General features: G+C 42.1%; 1 protein-coding gene across 1 annotated transcript in view; it reads right to left on the bottom strand.

Annotated features, from left to right (window-relative positions):
* The window catches only part of LOC124594306, a 33,270-nt gene extending 15,362 nt beyond the window's left edge, over window positions 1–17,908 (bottom strand). The window contains exon 1 of the mRNA XM_047132669.1: window positions 17,847–17,908. Coding sequence (XP_046988625.1) covers window positions 17,847–17,908 — 62 coding nt within the window. The remainder of the gene's footprint in view (window positions 1–17,846) is intronic.
* Window positions 17,909–18,134: the final 226 nt, after the last annotated feature.

Here is an 18,134-nt window from a genome sequence, read left to right on the forward strand (position 1 = left end):
TGACCAACGCCCCTTAACAAAGGCGCGCAGACAAAGACGCGCGAGAACAATAGCGCGAGCGAGACAATAGCAGCTGCGGTGAGCCAGAGCGTCCTCTCGCTACGGCGGCTCAGTCTGCTCTCTGGGTTCGGTCGCGGCCGCGGCCGATTTAAATACCCTCCGCACGCGGCGCGGTCCCTCCGCCGTCCGCGCCCCGCGCCACGGTAGCGAGGTGGAACAGATTGCGAAGGTGTCTGAGATGACGTCGGTGTGATGGCTCTGTCCGCCGTGGTCGTCACAACTATTGAAAGGTGGCTACACTGAGCCACTGCGCCAGAGATTGCGCCAAAGAGTATTATTAAGCCGCCTCCACAGTGCTTGTCGAGAGCTCGTAGTAGTCAGTGCTTGGGGAGAGCTCGTAGTAGTCAGTGCCTGTCGAGGACTCGTAATAGTCAGTACTTGTTAAGAACTCGTAGCAGAGAGTGTTTATTGAGATGTGCTAGTAGCCAGTGCTTGCTGAGATGTGATACTGAAGAGTCTTGTTGAGATGTGGTAATAGAGAATCGGTGTAGAGATATATTGTAAGGATTAGAGTGATTTTCATCAATATAAATGAGGTAACTAACTCCGTTTCTTTTTATTTCAGTGTCCTAAATAATGCGTTATTACAGGTTCAGTCAACAAAGCATCTGGCGTGTGTTCTTGTATTACAGTTTAATTCTGCTTTCCTTACGCAATTATAGTATTTGTAACTTTCTTTTATCACGTCAGTAAAATTGGTATTTGAAATTTCTTGTCTTGTTGAAGAAGAACCGTACCAGATGTGTACATTGAGTCACACTCTCACACACAGAACAATTACATTTGTGCTTTGGTTTAGTAGGTTTTATAGTTGCTGGGGACTTAATTAATGAATTGTATTAACTGAAATTTTCATTTCATTCTTTGTTGTTGTTCTATGCAGTCAGATTGCGTAATAGTACTAGTCAGGGCCAACCGATTACGAGACACAGTGTAATCGGACAGACAGCTACGAAAAATTTGAAAAGTATTTTCATTATATTTAATTAAGCCCCCATGCACGTGGCGACCGCTGCTTCGGATCGTCCCTTGGAATTCTTCTGATTGTAAAAATAGTAAACCGTAGTATTGTTGTAGTAATTTGAGTTTAGTAATTGTAGTCTATTTTGCATGTGTAGATTTGGTAATTGTCATTCTTCTAATGATATTTTTCTCAGGATTTGATTTGTTGTCTTGTATACGTGTTTGACAGTTTAGCGCAATTATTTCAATTGTTCGATTAATCGTGTTTGAGGGAAACATTTCATGCAAATGGTATTGTTGGAGATAAAGAGTCATTGTGTGTAATTTTCGTACAGTGACGAATTTTTTATGTTTTGTAAATGATTACGCGGTCGATGAAAAAGGCGAAAATGATGAATAGTGAGAATGACGAAATTGTTGACATGGCGAACTCGCCAACACAGGACAACAGTATGATGAATAATGGAGTTGAAAACAATTTAATAAGTCGGGAAGACAGTCCGGAACCATTTCAAAATTTTTCTCAATCAGAAAATTCACAGAATACGAGGTTAACGACAGAAGAAATGGAGCAGTTAATGAGTGCAATATTAAATTTGGGATCACAAATAGGAACAATTAAAACAAAGATGGGAACTTTGGGATCTGAATTAAAAACAGAAATGAAAGCAATGACAACACGGTTATGCTCAAAAATAGGAACAATTGAAACAGAAATAGGAACAAAAAATGGTTCAAATGGCTCTGAGCACTATGCGACTCAACTGCTGAGGTCATCAGTCGCCTAGAATTTAGAACTAATTAAACCTAACTAACCTAAGGACAGCACACAACACCCAGAAATAGGAACAATTAAAACCGAGATGAAAGCAGTGGGATCACAGTTACGATCTGAATTAGAAACTGATATGGGAACAATGGAAACACAGTTAGGCTCACGAACAGGGACATGTTTCAAATACACGAAAGACGAATCAAATAAAGAAATTAGAGAGGAGGCGCAACCGATTTTGAATTCTCATAATAATAGATTAGTTGCAGTAAAGATTAGGCAAAGGGAACAGGATAGAGAACAGGAAGAAAGAGATCATGTGGTAGTGCAGAAATTTTCAGAGTTGAATTTACAACGTGCGCACGATAAGGAGGAGATGTTTGAGAGAATCGAGGAATCCGTACCAAATGACAGAGTGAATAACTTAGCACAACAATATGAACAGTTAACTACCAAATGTGTCAATACTGAAACCCGAGTCGCGACACTTACGGAAGACGTACATAAACAGAAAGAACAATTAAGTGACTCATCGGAAAGAGTTGAGGAGATCTCAGGTAAATTGACAAGTGTTAGTTTAGCAGAAGGTTTTGAAGAAAATAATTTGTTTCATTTACGGGATGCAACAAGAGAGCGCCAGGCGCGCGAACTTGACAATAATCGTCATTGGGACTGGGACAGACGCGGTAGGTGTTTGTCGCCACGAGGCGAAAACTTTGACTATAAACACTTTCTGACTGTTCGGAAATTTAAGATCTTCCGCAACTCTAAGAATGACATACATCCATGTTCATGGCTAGATCAATTTATGTACGCACTTCCGCCAAATTTGCCACAAAGTCACAAACTGGAAATTATGTGCAGCTATTAAAGTCCTCAGGGGATTCACTACTCTAAGTGAATATGTGCCGTAGCGAGCATAGGGCCCCGAGCTGTAGTGGTGCTATTTCTCTTTTAGTTTTCTGTACCGCTGCCTACTCTTTTACTATTCTTTGCATCTGTCAAAACAACTCTTCGACTATCAATCTATCTAGAGAGTAAGTAAACATTAACCGGATATGACTAATTTACCTAAAAGTGACTTTGGAATTTACCGTTTGGACTTACTATATTTTCTGCAGCATTCAATTGTAGTCTAAACGAAATTTTACCTGTTTATCTTCGTGACAATATTACTTCATATGTTGACGACATTCCTATTGCTAAACATTCTTGGAGTGAGCACAACAAAATTTTGGACTCATTATTACGTATCTTTGCAAGAGTTGGCATTACAGTGAACTTAGAAAAATCTGAATTTGGTCGTTCTCAGGTGAAATTTCTCGGTCACATTATTTCTACAGAAGGTATTCTTCCTGATCCAGAAAAATTAGACGCTATTCGTAATTATGCTGTTCCTACTACAAAACGTGATGTTCGTAGTTTCCTTGGTGTCTGTAATTTTCTTCGACGCTTTGTTAGATTGGACGATTTGGCCACACCTCGTTTATGTGAACTATCTGGACAGAAATCTAATTGGTGTTGGGATGAGGAAGCTCAATCAGAATTTGAACAACTTCGTGATGCTTTAGTTGCAGCTCCACTTCTTTCACATCCGGATCTATCTAAAGATTTTTGTTTGGCGACGGACTCATCGTACAAAGGCCTAGGTGCACACTTATTTCAAGAGATAGAAGAAAACGGCGTTGTAGTACAAAAGACTATTGCATTTGGAAGTCGTGTTCTTTCTAAATCAGAAAAGAATTATTCGATTACGGAACTTGAAGCTTTGGCTGTTGTTTGGGCTTTCACAAAATTTCGCACATTTTTGTTTGGCAGACATACTAAGGTTTACACCGATCATCGAGCTCTGAAATTTCTTATGTCAACAAAATTAACTCATGGAAGATTGTCACGATGGGCGTTGTACCTACAGGAATTTGATTTTAGTATTGTTTGCATACAGGGTTCTTCAAATATTGTTGCTGATGCTTTATCACGTGCACCTGTGGGTTTGAAACAAAGTGCTGAAGAGGACTGCATAGAAAACAATTATTGTTTGATGTATATTCAAGGTGTTGCATTTGAGAACTTTATTTCGTCTTCGCTCCAGGACATCGCTAAGGAGCAAAATAAGGATCCAATCTGGAAGGACATTAAGGAGAAGTGGAGGAGAAAGGAAAGCGTAGCGATTAGACAGCATTATTTAGTTCGCAATGACATTCTTTTTAAACGAAAATCGGTCGACAACTCTGTTTGGTTAGTTTGTATTCCTGATGAGTGGGTCAATAAATTGATTTGGTATAAGCATTTCAGTTATGCACACTTTGGTCCCAGAAAATGCTTTCATAAATTACGAGAAAATTGTTACTTCAGTAATATGGAAAAACGTATTCGATCTGTTCTGGCCAAATGCAAATTATGTCAAGAGGCTAAGCCGCCAACAGTTTCTCATAGAGCACCGTTGTTTCCTATCATTCCAGCGAAATTAAAGGAGATGGCTGCAGTCGATTTGTTCGGTCCAGTGGTTCGTTCTACTAATGGTTTTGCGTACATTTTCGTAGCAGTAGAGTTGACGTAAAAATATGTGTGTTTTACACCGTTACGCAAAGCAACAGCTCGTTCAGTATCTAACGCTTTCATCAAACATTTTCTTAAAGAAGTTGGTCATGTTGATAAGGTTATATCAGATAATGGATCACAGTTTCGTTCTAAAATTTGGCTTCGTACTCTACAGCGTCGTAAAATTAAACCAATTTTCATTTCACTTTTTCACTCTCAATCTAACGCTTCAGAGAGATGGATGAAGGAAATCAATAAATTGTGTCGTCTTTATTGTCATCAGAATCACAGAACGTGGGATCAGTATCTTCATATTTTTCAAAACATTCTGAATGAACTCCCTAATGATTCAACTTCTTTACCGCCTATATTGACATTAAAAAATAAAGCACCGACAAATCCCATTTCTGAAATAGTTCCTTTTCCGCCTTCACGGAAACTGCGGCATTCTGAAGTTGTCAACCTGGCTCTACGAAATATTGCATCTGCGGCTGCTAGAAGAGAGAGATCAGTTAACGTCCTGGTCGTTTAAAGATTTTGTCAATTGGTCAGAAGGTGTTAATTAAGTCTCATCGTTTGTCTCACAAAGGAAAAGGCTTGTGTCGCAAATTTTTTCTGCTTTATAACGGTCCATATAGAATTCGTAAAATTATTCATGATAACACTGTCGAAGTAGAAACTCTTAAATCTCGACGCTCTAAAGGAATACATCATATATCTAACGTAAAAACTTTTGTGGAATGACATACTTTAGAGAAACTCACAGCTACATGTAAACATGCGGAGAGTACAAGGATACCGCGCTGTGTTTTGGCGGCGGCACATACTCAAAGCAACAGTCAAGTCTGCGCGCCGCACAAGGCAGTCGTTGACCGCGAACAATTGCTTCCTACGTCACGCGCCTACAGCTGATCGAGCGCTCAGTGCGAATGCACTGAAAGCCGTAAACAAACACACAGTTTAATTTCCCCGATTAAATTCAGTATAAAGCTATAGTGACTTGATGAATTATGTTATTAACATTCAGTATTTTTCAGGATACGGTTGTATAAAATATTTAAGAACTTCAGGTAAATTCTGTGCGTGTCCGACGTTAAGACGACTTGCTATCGAGAAATTTTCAGGAAGAATGTAATTTCGAAGAAGAAACTAATAAACTAAAAAAAGGTAACTGTTAATTGAGTTCATTTTTCAGGTAACATATTTCCACTTAGGTACGTACTTTAGACGTAATTTTCTGCTCGCGATTACGTGACTCATACTTTGTGCTAATTTCATGTTCTATGAATTTACTTGTGAAGCGACGTGCTTGCGTACGTTAACTGATTTTGACAATGATTATTAATGAACTGGGTTGTAACTTGTATATATTATGCGTCGCTTGGCTGCTATGCTTTTTCACTGATGTCATATTTTTTTTTATTATTATGTGCCTGCTGTGCTTATTTATTTAAATTATAATTGTCACCTGATTTATTGTGCTGATGTGGTTAGGTATGTAAGTTATACTTTGTGATTTATTTGCTTACGCGTTCATGTTTACTTATTAAGATTACATATGAACATTTATTTGCTTATGCTGATATGATGCTAATGACCTGTTTGCTGCTATGCGTATGGATTGCGTATTTATACATTTCTGTTTGTTGTCACAACTACTCTTTAATTTGGTATATAGCAATGCTGTTGTACAGTGTACGAACATAGAGTTTAGGTTACAGTATGGTGTTAATTATAGATTGTTCGCTTGCCAGAGCCTCGTTGTAAGAATTGTGCTGCATCCACTTGTTGACATTCTGTTCACTACTGGTATATTTACTCGCTATTGCATGTTTTGCTTACGCTCAGTGCCTTATATTTTTAAGATAAGAAAATGAACTGCTATAATTCGACATAAACGACATTAGTGCAAAGAACTTCGTTGAAGTCACATGAGCTGGAGGTTTTATGGAAGCTGTATAAATTTATGCTAATAGGAAGGAAGCTAACGACATGACATACCATTACTAGGTTTAGACCATTGACAGTTATTACACTGCATTTTTCGTGAGCAATTGAAATAGGAAGTGACACTTGACACAAAGAAATACTCCACACATGTTTGCTTCTGTTTGCCATAATTCTTGAAGTGGTGTACACATTGTGAAATATTATGATCACTCACACTCCGTAATCGTACTTAATTACTGAGAGTTATTCGAACTAAGTCTGTTAGAGGTCATGTATGCATTTCTTTGTTTATAATTCATAATGAGTAGAAGATTTGGGTCAGATGGATTACACAGAGGTTGTGTGTTGACAATGTGTCTTCAGATTGTACGGGATGATGAACTGAAGTTTGCACTAGGATTTTATCTGTACTTGTTCGAGGAGACTGACTAAAGGAAAGAGTTGTTATGGAAGTGAAATGATATTGGCAATAAGGTTTATATGTGTCGACGTATTGAAGAGATATTATTGAGGTATTGAGATTATATGAAGTGATGATTATTGGAGTTTTTGTGGACAAGAGGTAAGGTAAATGATATTGATGATAAGGTTTATATGTATCGACGTAAGAGGTATTATTGAAGTATTGAGATTATGTGATGCTGATGATTATTGGAGTTTTGGTATATAAGAGGTAAAGTAAGTGAGGAGCATATTTTTTTTGTTGGTCTATATGGAACAAGGAGGATGAAGATAGCAGACTAGAACACTAAAGTGGAAGGGAGATTGTCTACACACACTTTGTTAAATCACTAAGCAGTATTTTTTTTTTTTTTTTTTTTTTTTGAAGAGAGGAAGTATTTGCATATCTTGGCTCACTGACAGTTGTTCAACATTTGATCTGGCTTGGCAAACATTGGTCTTGACATGATGACTATGACGTTGACTTAACTATTATTGACTGTTATACATTGCTGCCACTACTACTTGATACACATGATGAACATGAAATTTTGACAGAATTGCATTTACACAGTTAACACTATTCAATTACACAGTAGTACTTAATGTGGATGAAAGATGAGTGAGTGTGTTTTGTGTGTTTTCCTTTCCTAATCCTACCCACCTATCTCCTAAATATTATTTTATTTGTTTGTAGTGGCTTGCACTGACACCCATAAATATTATAGGTTTACTGATATTTGAGTATTTGTAATAGTTAATATGACAATTATCTGACATCATTTGAGTGTTTGTTATGATTTGTATGTTTAGTGTAAAAGCATTTGTATGTGCATTCAAACTATTGTTCATGCCTGAACTGTGTGATCAGTGATAGTGAATATTATGGACTGTTACTTGTACTTTTTCTACATGATTGGTGCCACTAGGACATGTTTAATTTCTGTTCATGAACTGTGTGATCAGTGATAGTGAATATTTTGGACTGTTACTTGTACTTTTTCTACATGATTGGTGCCACTAGGACATGTTTAATTTGTGCTTATATACTCTGATGAACAGTGTGATCAGTGATAGTGAATATCATGGACTGCTCTCTGGACCTGCTCATCATTGCTAGGTGCAACTGATGGACTACTTGTATGGAAATGAAGTCACTTCTTGCTGTCTGCACCTACTCAACATTGCTGGGTGCCACTGATGAACTGATTCTACTGAACTAATGTGACTTGTTGCTGTGTGTACCTCTTCAACATTGCTGGGTGCCACAGATGGAACTGCTTCTACTGAAATAATGTCACTTGTTGCTGTCTGCACCTGCTCAACATTACTGGGTGCACAGATGAAGCTACTTCTATGGAAATGATGTCACTTGCCGGTGTCTGCACCTACTCAACATTGCTGGGTGCCACTGTTAGAACTGTTTCTACTGAGATAATGTCACTTGTTGGTGTCTGCACCTGCTCAACATTACTGGGTGCACAGATGGAGCTACTTCTATGGAAATGATGTCACTTGTCGGTGTCTGCACCTGCTCAACATTGCTGGGTGCCACTGATGAACTGCTTCTGCTGAAATGATGTCACTTGTTGGTGTCTGCACCTGCTCAACACTACTGGGTGCACAGATGGAGCTACTTCTATGGAAATGATGTCACTTGTCGGTGTCTGCACCTGCCCAACTTTACTGGGTGCCACTGATGAACTGCTTCTACTGAAATAATGTGACTTGTTGCTGTGTGTACCTGCTCAACACTACTAGGTGCAACAGATGGAACTGTTTCTACTGAGATAATGTCACTTGTTGGTGTCTGCACCTGCTCAACATTGCTGGGTGCCACTGATGGACTGCTTCTACTGAAATGATGTCACTTGTTGGTGTCTGCACCTCCTCAACATTGCTGGGTGCCACTAATGGAACTGCTTCTGCTGAGAAATGTGACTTGTTGCTGTGTGTACCTGCTCAACTTTACTGGGTGCCACTGATGAAACTGCTTTTACTAAAATGATGTCACTTGTTGGTGTTTGCACCTGTTGACCATCGCTGGGTGCTATTACTGGAACTAATCATTGAAAGCATTTTATGTGAACATTTGTATAAACTGATTTTTTGTGTATTGTGTAAACTATTATGTAAAGCCACATGTATGAAAGAATTTGTATTGCTTACTGTATTTCATATATTAGGTTATTGAAAGGTCAGTGCAAAGCCAAAATTTTAACTAATTATGTGATATTTAGGTATTAATATTATCTTTTATTTTTGTCTGTATTTTTCTGGACGAATTTGGTGGTATTTTCACCACCAATGCTGGCAAAAATACCATCAAATTCTGGCCTGTGGATGAGGGGCATATGAAAGGTGGCTACACTGAGCCTCTGCGCCAGAGATTGCGCCAAAGAGTATTATTAAGCCGCCTCCACAGTGCCTGTCGAGAGCTCGTAGTAGTCAGTGCTTGGGGAGAGCTCGTAGTAGTCAGTGCCTGTCGAGGACTCGTAATAGTCAGTACTTGTTAAGAACTCGTAGCAGAGAGTGTTTATTGAGATGTGCTAGTAGCCAGTGCTTGCTGAGATGTGACACTGAAGAGTCTTGTTGAGATGTGGTAATAGAGAATCGGTGTAGAGATATATTGTAAGGATTAGAGTGATTTTCATCAATATAAATGAGGTAACTAACTCCGTTTCTTTTTATTTCAGTGTCCTAAATAATGCGTTATTACAGGTTCAGTCAACAAAGCATCTGGCGTGTGTTCTTGTATTAGAGTTTAATTCTGCTTTCCTTACGCAATTATAGTATTTGTAACTTTCTTTTATCACGTCAGTAAAATTGGTATTTGAAATTTCTTGTCTTGTTGAAGAAGAACCGTGCCAGATGTGTACGTTGAGTCACACTCCCACACACAGAACAATTACATTTGTGCTTTGGTTTAGTAGGTTTTATAGTTGCTGGGGACTTAATTAATGAATTGTATTAACTGAAATTTTCATTTCATTCTTTGTTGTTGTTCTATGCAGTCAGAGTGCGTAATAGTACTAGTCAGGGCCAACCGATTACAAGACACAGTGTAATCGGACAGACAGCTACGAAAAATTTAAAAAGTATTTTCATTATATTTAATTAAGCCACCATGCACTATACGTTTGCTCGATTTACTCTTGATTAACCCGATCGCTGGTTCCCAAGCCTTGCTAAGATTATAGCCACAGTCACGGTTTATGAGGTCGTCATTGGTGCGAATTTCGATGGCCTCTCTAACAACGCTGTCCCAGTATCTCGACGTCTGTACCAGAATCCTCGTGCGGTCATACTCCATGGCGTGGTTTTCCGACAAACAATGTTCAGCGACCGCCGACTTGCTCGGATACATCAGTCGAGTGTGCCTCTGGTGTTCACGGCATCGATCCTCGACGGTACGCATCGTCTGACCAATATACGACTTGCGACATTGACATGGAATCTGGTACACGTCGGCCTTCCTCAAACCCAGGTCATCTTTGGCGCTCCCCACCAGTGCACGAGTTTTATTTGGAGGACAAAACACAGTTCCGACCCGGTGTTTCTTCAGAATGCGGGCGATTTTCCCCGAGAGAGCGCCTGTGTATGGAATAAATGCAGTGCCTACCTCCTCCCTCGTGACGTTATCCATCTCAACAGGTTGTGCTGCAGTGGTTGGGCGGAGAGCACGTTGAATCTTCCACTCTGAGTACCCATTTTTTCGAAATACAGTTCTCAGATGTTCCAATTCCTAGGGTAGACTCTCTGCGTCAGAGATAGTGCGCGCCCTATGTACTAGAGTTTTAAGTACCCCATTCCTCTGTGAAGGGTGGTGTCAGCTGTCTGCGTGCAAATACAGATCAGTGTGCGTAGTCTTCCGATACACCCCATGACCTAGGGTGCCGTCAGCCCTTCTCTTGACCAAGACGTCAAGGAAAGGTAATTTACCCTCCGTTTCAGTCTCCATAGTGAATTTGATGTTGGGGTGTATGGAGTTTAGATGTGTAAGGAAGTCAAGGAGTTTATCCATACCATGTGGCTAGATGACGAACGTGTCGTCTACGTAACGGAAAAAGCAAGTAGGTTTCCATACGGATGACGACAGGGCTTCCTCCTCGAAGTTCTCCATGTACAAATTCGCTACCACCGGTGAGAGTGGGCTACCCATGGCGACTCCCTCCGTTTGTTCGTAGTATTCTCCATTAAAAAGAAAATACGTGGAAGTCAAGACATGCCTAAAAAGTTCAGTGGTCTTCTCGTCAAACTTCTGACTAATCAATTCTAGTGACTCTCGCAGGGGTACCCTCGTAAACAAGGAAACGACGTCAAAACTCACCATGATATCTGAGTCAACCAACCTGAAGCTATCAAGGCGTTTAACAAAATCCCCGGAACTACGGATGTGATGAGGGCATTTACCCACATAAGGACTTAATATTCCCGTCAGGTATTTGGCCAACAAATACGTAGGTGCCCTGATGTTGCTGATAATGGGGCGTAATGGTACCCCCTCTTTGTGAACCTTCGGAAGCACATATAGTCTAGGCGGTACCGGACCTTGGGGTAACATTTCTTAGCGTCACCCTCCGGTAAATCTGCGTCCTTGAGAAGCGCCCTCGTCTTGTTGTCCACCTTCTTTGTAGGGTCAACGCTGATCTTCCGGTAGGAATCGTCATTTAGCAGGCTCTGCATCTTATCAGTGTAGTCCTTATAGGAGACAACAACTATAGCATTGCCTTTGTCAGCCGGTAAGACAACAATTTCAGAGCGCTCCCTCAGATCGCCCTCTCTTTACTGCTGATATTTGACTTCATCGGCTTGGATTTCGTCAACGCACGACAAGTTTCACGACGTATTTCCTCGGCTGATTCTGGCGGAAGTCGAGCTGCAACCTGTTCAACAGCACTAACAATTTCTGCAACCGGAGTGAACTTGGGGGTGGGAGCGAAGTTGAGACCTTTCTGCAAAACCGAGAACGCATCATCACTCAACACCATGCCACTCAAATTGATGACAGTCTTGCACGGAACCTGCAGAGATGGTTTGTCAAGGAGACGTGAGAACTTAGCCGTTTCACGTCCCGTAGCCTTCTTATGGGCGGAATCAGCGGACACCCAGGTGACACCATCAATCCAATCCCAGAAACAAGAACTGAACTTACTAGCCAGTTGCAAATGTAGTTTGAGTAATTCCTGTGAGATAAACTCAAGGCTCCGGCGGGTGAATTGCACTCTCTCACGTACCAATGCGAGGCTGGCTCATTTCTTGATTCTCTTAGCTGCTGCAGAATCGATGTGATGCATAACCTTAGCAAACTTTGGAACAACATTCTCGGAACGACATCTCTTTAGAAAGGCAAGAGTACTTAGTAAACGACATCTACGGTGGCGCAACGTTTCAAATTTCTTCATGCTGCGATACATCTCCTCCCCATAAACGTGTATGATGTGATTCTTGAGTTTCTCCCGGCGTATTTGATAATCCCTCGTAAACAAGGAAACGACGTCAAAACTCACCATGATATCTGACTCAGGGTACCCCTGCGAGAGTCACTAGAATTGATTAGTCAGAAGTTTGACGAGAAGACCACTGAACTTTTTAGGCATGTCTTGACTTCCACGTATTTTCTTTTTAATGGAGAATACTACGAACAAACGGAGGGAGTCGCCATGGGTAGCCCACTCTCACCGGTGGTAGCGAATTTGTACATGGAGAACTTCGAGGAGGAAGCCCTGTCGTCATCCGTATGGAAACCTACTTGTTTTTTCCGTTACGTAGACGACACGTTCGTCATCTGGCCACATGGTATGGATAAACTCCTTGACTTCCTTACACATCTAAACTCCATACACCCCAACATCAAATTCACTATGGAGACTGAAACGGAGGGTAAATTACCTTTCCTTGACGTCTTGGTCAAGAGAAGGGCTGACGGCACCCTAGGTCATGGGGTGTATCGGAAGACTACGCACACTGATCTGTATTTGCACGCAGACAGCTGACACCACCCTTCACAGAGGAATGGGGCACTTAAAACTCTAGTACATAGGGCGCGCACTATCTCTGACGCAGAGAGTCTACCCCAAGAATTGGAACATCTGAGAACTGTATTTCGGAAAAAATGGGTACTCAGAGTGGCAGATTCAACGTGCTCTCCGCCCAACCACTGCAGCACAACCTGTTGAGATGGATAACGTCACGAGGGAGGAGGTAGGCACTGCATTTATTCCATACACAGGCGCTCTCTCGGGGAAAATCGCCCGCATTCTGAAGAAACACCGGGTCGGAACTGTGTTTTGTCCTCCAAATAAAACTCGTGCACTGGTGGGGAGCGCCAAAGATGACCTGGGTTTGAGGAAGGCCGGCGTGTACCAGATTCCATGTCAGTGTGGCAAGTCGTATATTGGTCAGACGATGCGTATCGTCGAGGATCGATGCCGTGAACACCAGAGGCACACTCGACTGATGTATCCGAGCAAGTCGGCGGTCGCTGAACATTGTTTGTCGGAAAACCACGCCATGGAGTATGACCGCACGAGGATTCTGGTACAGACGTCGAGATACTGGGACAGCGTTGTTAAAGAGGCCATCGAAATTCGCACCAATGACGACCTCATAAACCGTGACTGTGGCTATAATCTTAGCAAGGCTTGGGAACCAGCGATCGGGTTAATCAAGAGTAAATCGAGCAAACGTATAGTTGTGACGACCACGGCGGACAGAGCCATCACACCGACGTCATCTCAGACACCGTCGCAATCTGTTCCACCTCGCTACCGTGGCGCGGGGCGCGGACGGCGGAGGGAGCGCGCCGCGGGCGGAGGGTATTTAAATCGGCCGCCGCCGCGACCGAACCCAGTTCCCTCCGAGCAGCCATAGCGTACGTATCTCCGTGCCGGCACGTTCACAGGAGCTCAGTCCGTCAGTTCACCTGATGATGGCGACATGTATGATCGCCGAAATATTGTGCCCGTTGGACACTATAGACCGGCAGCATACCCGTGGATATTTTGATTAATCCTACTTACATGTGCAGTACTCAGGAAACTCTGTATTAATCATCTAAAGATTATGGAAACAATACCACTGAAATGTGAAGATGTAAATCGGGTTGCTTTGTGTGTAAATGTTTGGCGGAATGTAAATGAGCTCCATATCACCAGTTGTCCCATCAGGGGCCACCTACAGGGAACACTGATTGAAAGCACATAGCATAAAGTATAGAGGTGCATAGAGTTTAGCTTACTCTTTGAGCTAGAAAATAATTAATTGGATGCAGCATAAAGAAAAACGTATGGAACTGTTGGCTGAAAATCCTAATGGCGGGTTCAGCTGCCTGTCGGAAAGAATGTTCTTCCTTCACGCACACTGGTCCCTTTCCTTGCGACTATGTGAGAGTTGTGTCACATGTATATTTGTGGAGTGTAAATGAAAGTAATAGATGTGTGTATAGTCTAGTGTTATGTTTCTACTGTGTGATGATGATTAGAGAAGGGAGAGGATTAAACCCGGTGCCAGCAAATAGCTTGCTCTTCATGAATAGAACAAAGAGGGCCGTAAAGCTTAAGGTCCCCATCCGACGGATGGATCACCATCACCATGCAGATAGGAGACTTTTCTGGCGCGTATATATATAACATATAGTAACACTACGATAAAAAATGTAAAACTTTTCACTTTATGGCGATTAGACCTGTCCTGAACTTCCTCGCAGTATGTGTTCAAATCACAAGGGGCGATCAAAAAGCTTCAGTTCGAGGAGGATGCTGCAGCGCATATGCATCGTACCACGACTCCGATGTGGCGATGTAGGCACCGAGATGTAGGCAAGAAATTAGTAGCATTAGTGTCTTTCTGAGGTGCGTGCGGTAAATGTGAGATATTAACTATGGAAACGTTATTACCAAACAGGTCAACATGCTGTTATTATTTTCTTGGCTACCGAAGAACAAGCACCGGTAGACATCCATCTGAGAATGAAGAATGTCTGTGAGGCAGCATATCTGTCGAAAACCACCACTACGGAGTGGTGCGCCAAGTTCTGAGCTGGTCGCGATTTGACACAAGACGCCGGTCGATCTGGGAGTCCACCAGAAGTTAACAACAGTTCAAGTGGGAGACACTCGAGCATTCACCCTACAGCCCTAATGTCCCCCCATATGATTATCACACCTTCGGTCTCTTTAAACAGGCCATGAAGGGTCGACGATTTCTGTTGTTCGAGGATGAGTAGCAGGTAGTTTCTGTTGTTCGAGGATGAGTAGCAGGTAGTTACGGGCTTCGTACACCAGGACACAGTGTTTTACCAAACAAGTATCTTCACCTGTTGCGGCGGTGCGATGATTGTCTCACTGCTTACAGCCATTTTGTCTGATTGGCATACCGCTTCTGGACTGTACGGTTTTTGAAAGCGTAAGTTTTGATCGCCCCTTATAATTTAATATCCAAGCACAGATATGAACTGTGAAAAAGATAAACAACCAAATTACTGTAAGCACATACATAATTAATGGGCTGTAAATTAGGTAGACAAATTTCGTCCCTAAAAGTAATTTTCCCAGCAAACTCCTAAGTGAGAGACGTGTTGTCAAGGGGAAGAACCACCGGATAAGAACGGTTACAGGAAATCAGCTTAGTAAAACAGTCCCAAGATGGTACGTCCGTTGAAAAGGAAGACATGACCCACTGACTTCAAACTCGTTTCACAGATTACACCCTTACAGAAAGACTTTTTCGCAAGGGTTCTGATCTGGCACCATCACAGAATGACCAACCTAAACTCCAGAGGTCTCCCCGACATATCCATTTCAAATGCCACTGGAGTGGGCAGCGGTACGTCCTTTGTCGAGCTGGAAACACGGAACTAACTTTTTGCTGGCGGTGTGTGACCACCGAGGTGATAAAACTGAATGACACGCGCTCTGGAGCCCACTCTGAGCTCCACTCTGAAGCAGTAGCTGGTCATGGTTGGTTGGTTCCATAAATCGGGAAGACTGGCGTGCAAGTCGGCCGCAATGTTAGTAGCAACATGTTCTGAACTTCATTGCTTTGAGATCAGGCGTTTACAGGAATACGGTCACATCTTAAAAAGATGCACGTTATGATCGCTGCATCTCCACGCATTCAGCAGTGCAGCGACTATACGTCAGTGGATCTGTAGTAAGCAAGCACGGCATGCACGTTCCTGAACCTTCGTTTTTCCCCACTATTTTCCTCGTGACTCATTAACTATTTCCTTCCGATTGGTTCTTTTTCAGTATCTCGAGAATTTTCTGCAAAGGTTGGAACACACTGACCATTCTTTTCTTCTTTCATTTATGTCCGCCCCAGTAGCTGAGTGGTCAGCGTGACGGATTGCCGTCCTCTGGGCCCGGGTTCGATTCCCGGCTGGGTCGGAGATTTTCTCCGCTCAGGGACTGGGTGTTGTGTTGTGTTCATCATCATTTCATCCCCATCCGGCGTGCAGGTCGCCCAATGTGGCGCCGAATGTAATAAGACCTGCGATATGGCGGCCGGACCTGCCCCGCGAGGGGCCTCCCGGCCAATGACGCCAAACGCTCATTTCATTTCCATTTCTTTCATTTATGTATTCTTTTTCCGTGGATAGCTTGCTTGTGCCAATAGTATTTCAGAACTGTGGATTCATGGATTATCAGTTACTGCGAAGACTGCCTATCTATCTCTCTCTCTCTCTCTCTCTCTCTCTCTCTCTCTCTCTCTCTCTCTCTCCCCCCTCCCCCATGTTTACTAAGAGATATATACTTTATACTTTAACTCGATTGCAGCTCCTTTGTAACTGGTCTGCAGCCCCGCCTTCTGTCCCTCAATAATTCAGAAACACGACGTAATTCAAACACCTGCTGTAGACTGCGATCTCCGGTGCCCAACTATCAAGGTGACAGGCAGCCTTGCAGGTAATCCCTAATTTACTTGCAAAATTGCAGGAAGGAGTGACCGAATTGCAGGTGTTGTGATCGATCGTGCCCCGCTTTCTCATTTAATTCATGAAGCAACGACATTATTCCCTCTAGGACTTCACAGGCCTGGATCTTTATATCTCAGCTCAAAAGTGTTCCAGATGGTGTCTTACGCACCCACATCACGAGACACTGCGTACAGAGTCGGAATTTAATCCAGGCTACTGATGCAACGACTGGTAACAGGAACTTTACGCTAACATGCCTCCTCCCTTCGCCGGCGAAATACTTGCAGTGAAAATTTCTTTCAACGTTAGGATTCGAACCTGCTTATTTTCGAGTCGAGTGCCATCTGACATGGATGCGTTAGCGCTTCGGCTGCCGAGTTCGCTGATGCAGCATATTTGGTAGGATAAACAATGTGCGCTAATCCAGTAATAGTCAGCAATCACGACGACGGTCCAACTTTCGTGGTTCCTGCATTCTACTTCCTTAATATCTTGATGCAACATCTCTCCCTTCTCCTCGCTGACACCACCATGGTTATTGGGAAAGAAGTTCAAATGCAAATGGAAAAAATGTGCTTTCGTCTCACTGAACAATCGTTCCTTTATTTTTAGTCAGTATGTTCCTCAGGGTGTACTTACTTTTCGGATCCACAAGAATTTTAAAAAATTGCTGTAAACTTCTTTCAAAATTATCCATAACTTTTCATTACCATTTCCATTTTTGTTACAAATTCTACATTTCAAATGTCTGGATCAAGAAAATTGGTTACTTTCAGTTTTCTTTTGACACTATTGGAATATTTAAAATAAATGTATGTAAACCGTTCACAGTATCTAGCCAAAACCTTGGCAAAATCTTCCGTTAATCCCAACCTAACGCACAGAGATGATAACTTTTTTGAGTTAGACAAATTTTTGTAAATTTTAATTTTGCTTCCAGGTTTCAAGTTTCGGTCCGGAAGGTCTGTTATTCTGAGGACAAAATTATGTTTTCATGGCATTATTTTACTTGCACAGAACATGCTATGGGTAGGAACAGCGAAAAAATACCGATACTTCTTGGTATCGAGTACTTTCATCTTGACACTGATAGCTTTTGTTAGGTAATTTTCAACTGATACTTCTAGTTATATCAGTACTTTATAGCAGGTATTGTATCGAATGATCCTGTTAATGATTTATTACATTTGTACTACTTACCCAAAATACTGGCCACGTAACTCAGATACAACACTTTCAACAGCTGAACTTGCAAGCATCATGGGCCCAGCATTTGAACTTGTGGTGTGAAGTCAGCAGCTCGTGATCGTGCGGTAGTGTTCTCGCTTCCCACGCCCGGATTTCCGGGTTAGATTCCCGGCGGGGTCAGGGATTTTCTCTGCCTCGTGATGACTGGGTGTTGTGTAATGTCCTCAGGTTAGTTAGGTTTAAGTAGTTCTAAGTTCTAGGGGACTGATGACCATAGATGTTAAGTCCCATAGTGCTCAG

The sequence above is a fragment of the Schistocerca americana genome, chromosome 2 (assembly GCF_021461395.2).
Source record: "Schistocerca americana isolate TAMUIC-IGC-003095 chromosome 2, iqSchAmer2.1, whole genome shotgun sequence".
NCBI lineage: Eukaryota > Metazoa > Arthropoda > Insecta > Orthoptera > Acrididae > Schistocerca > Schistocerca americana.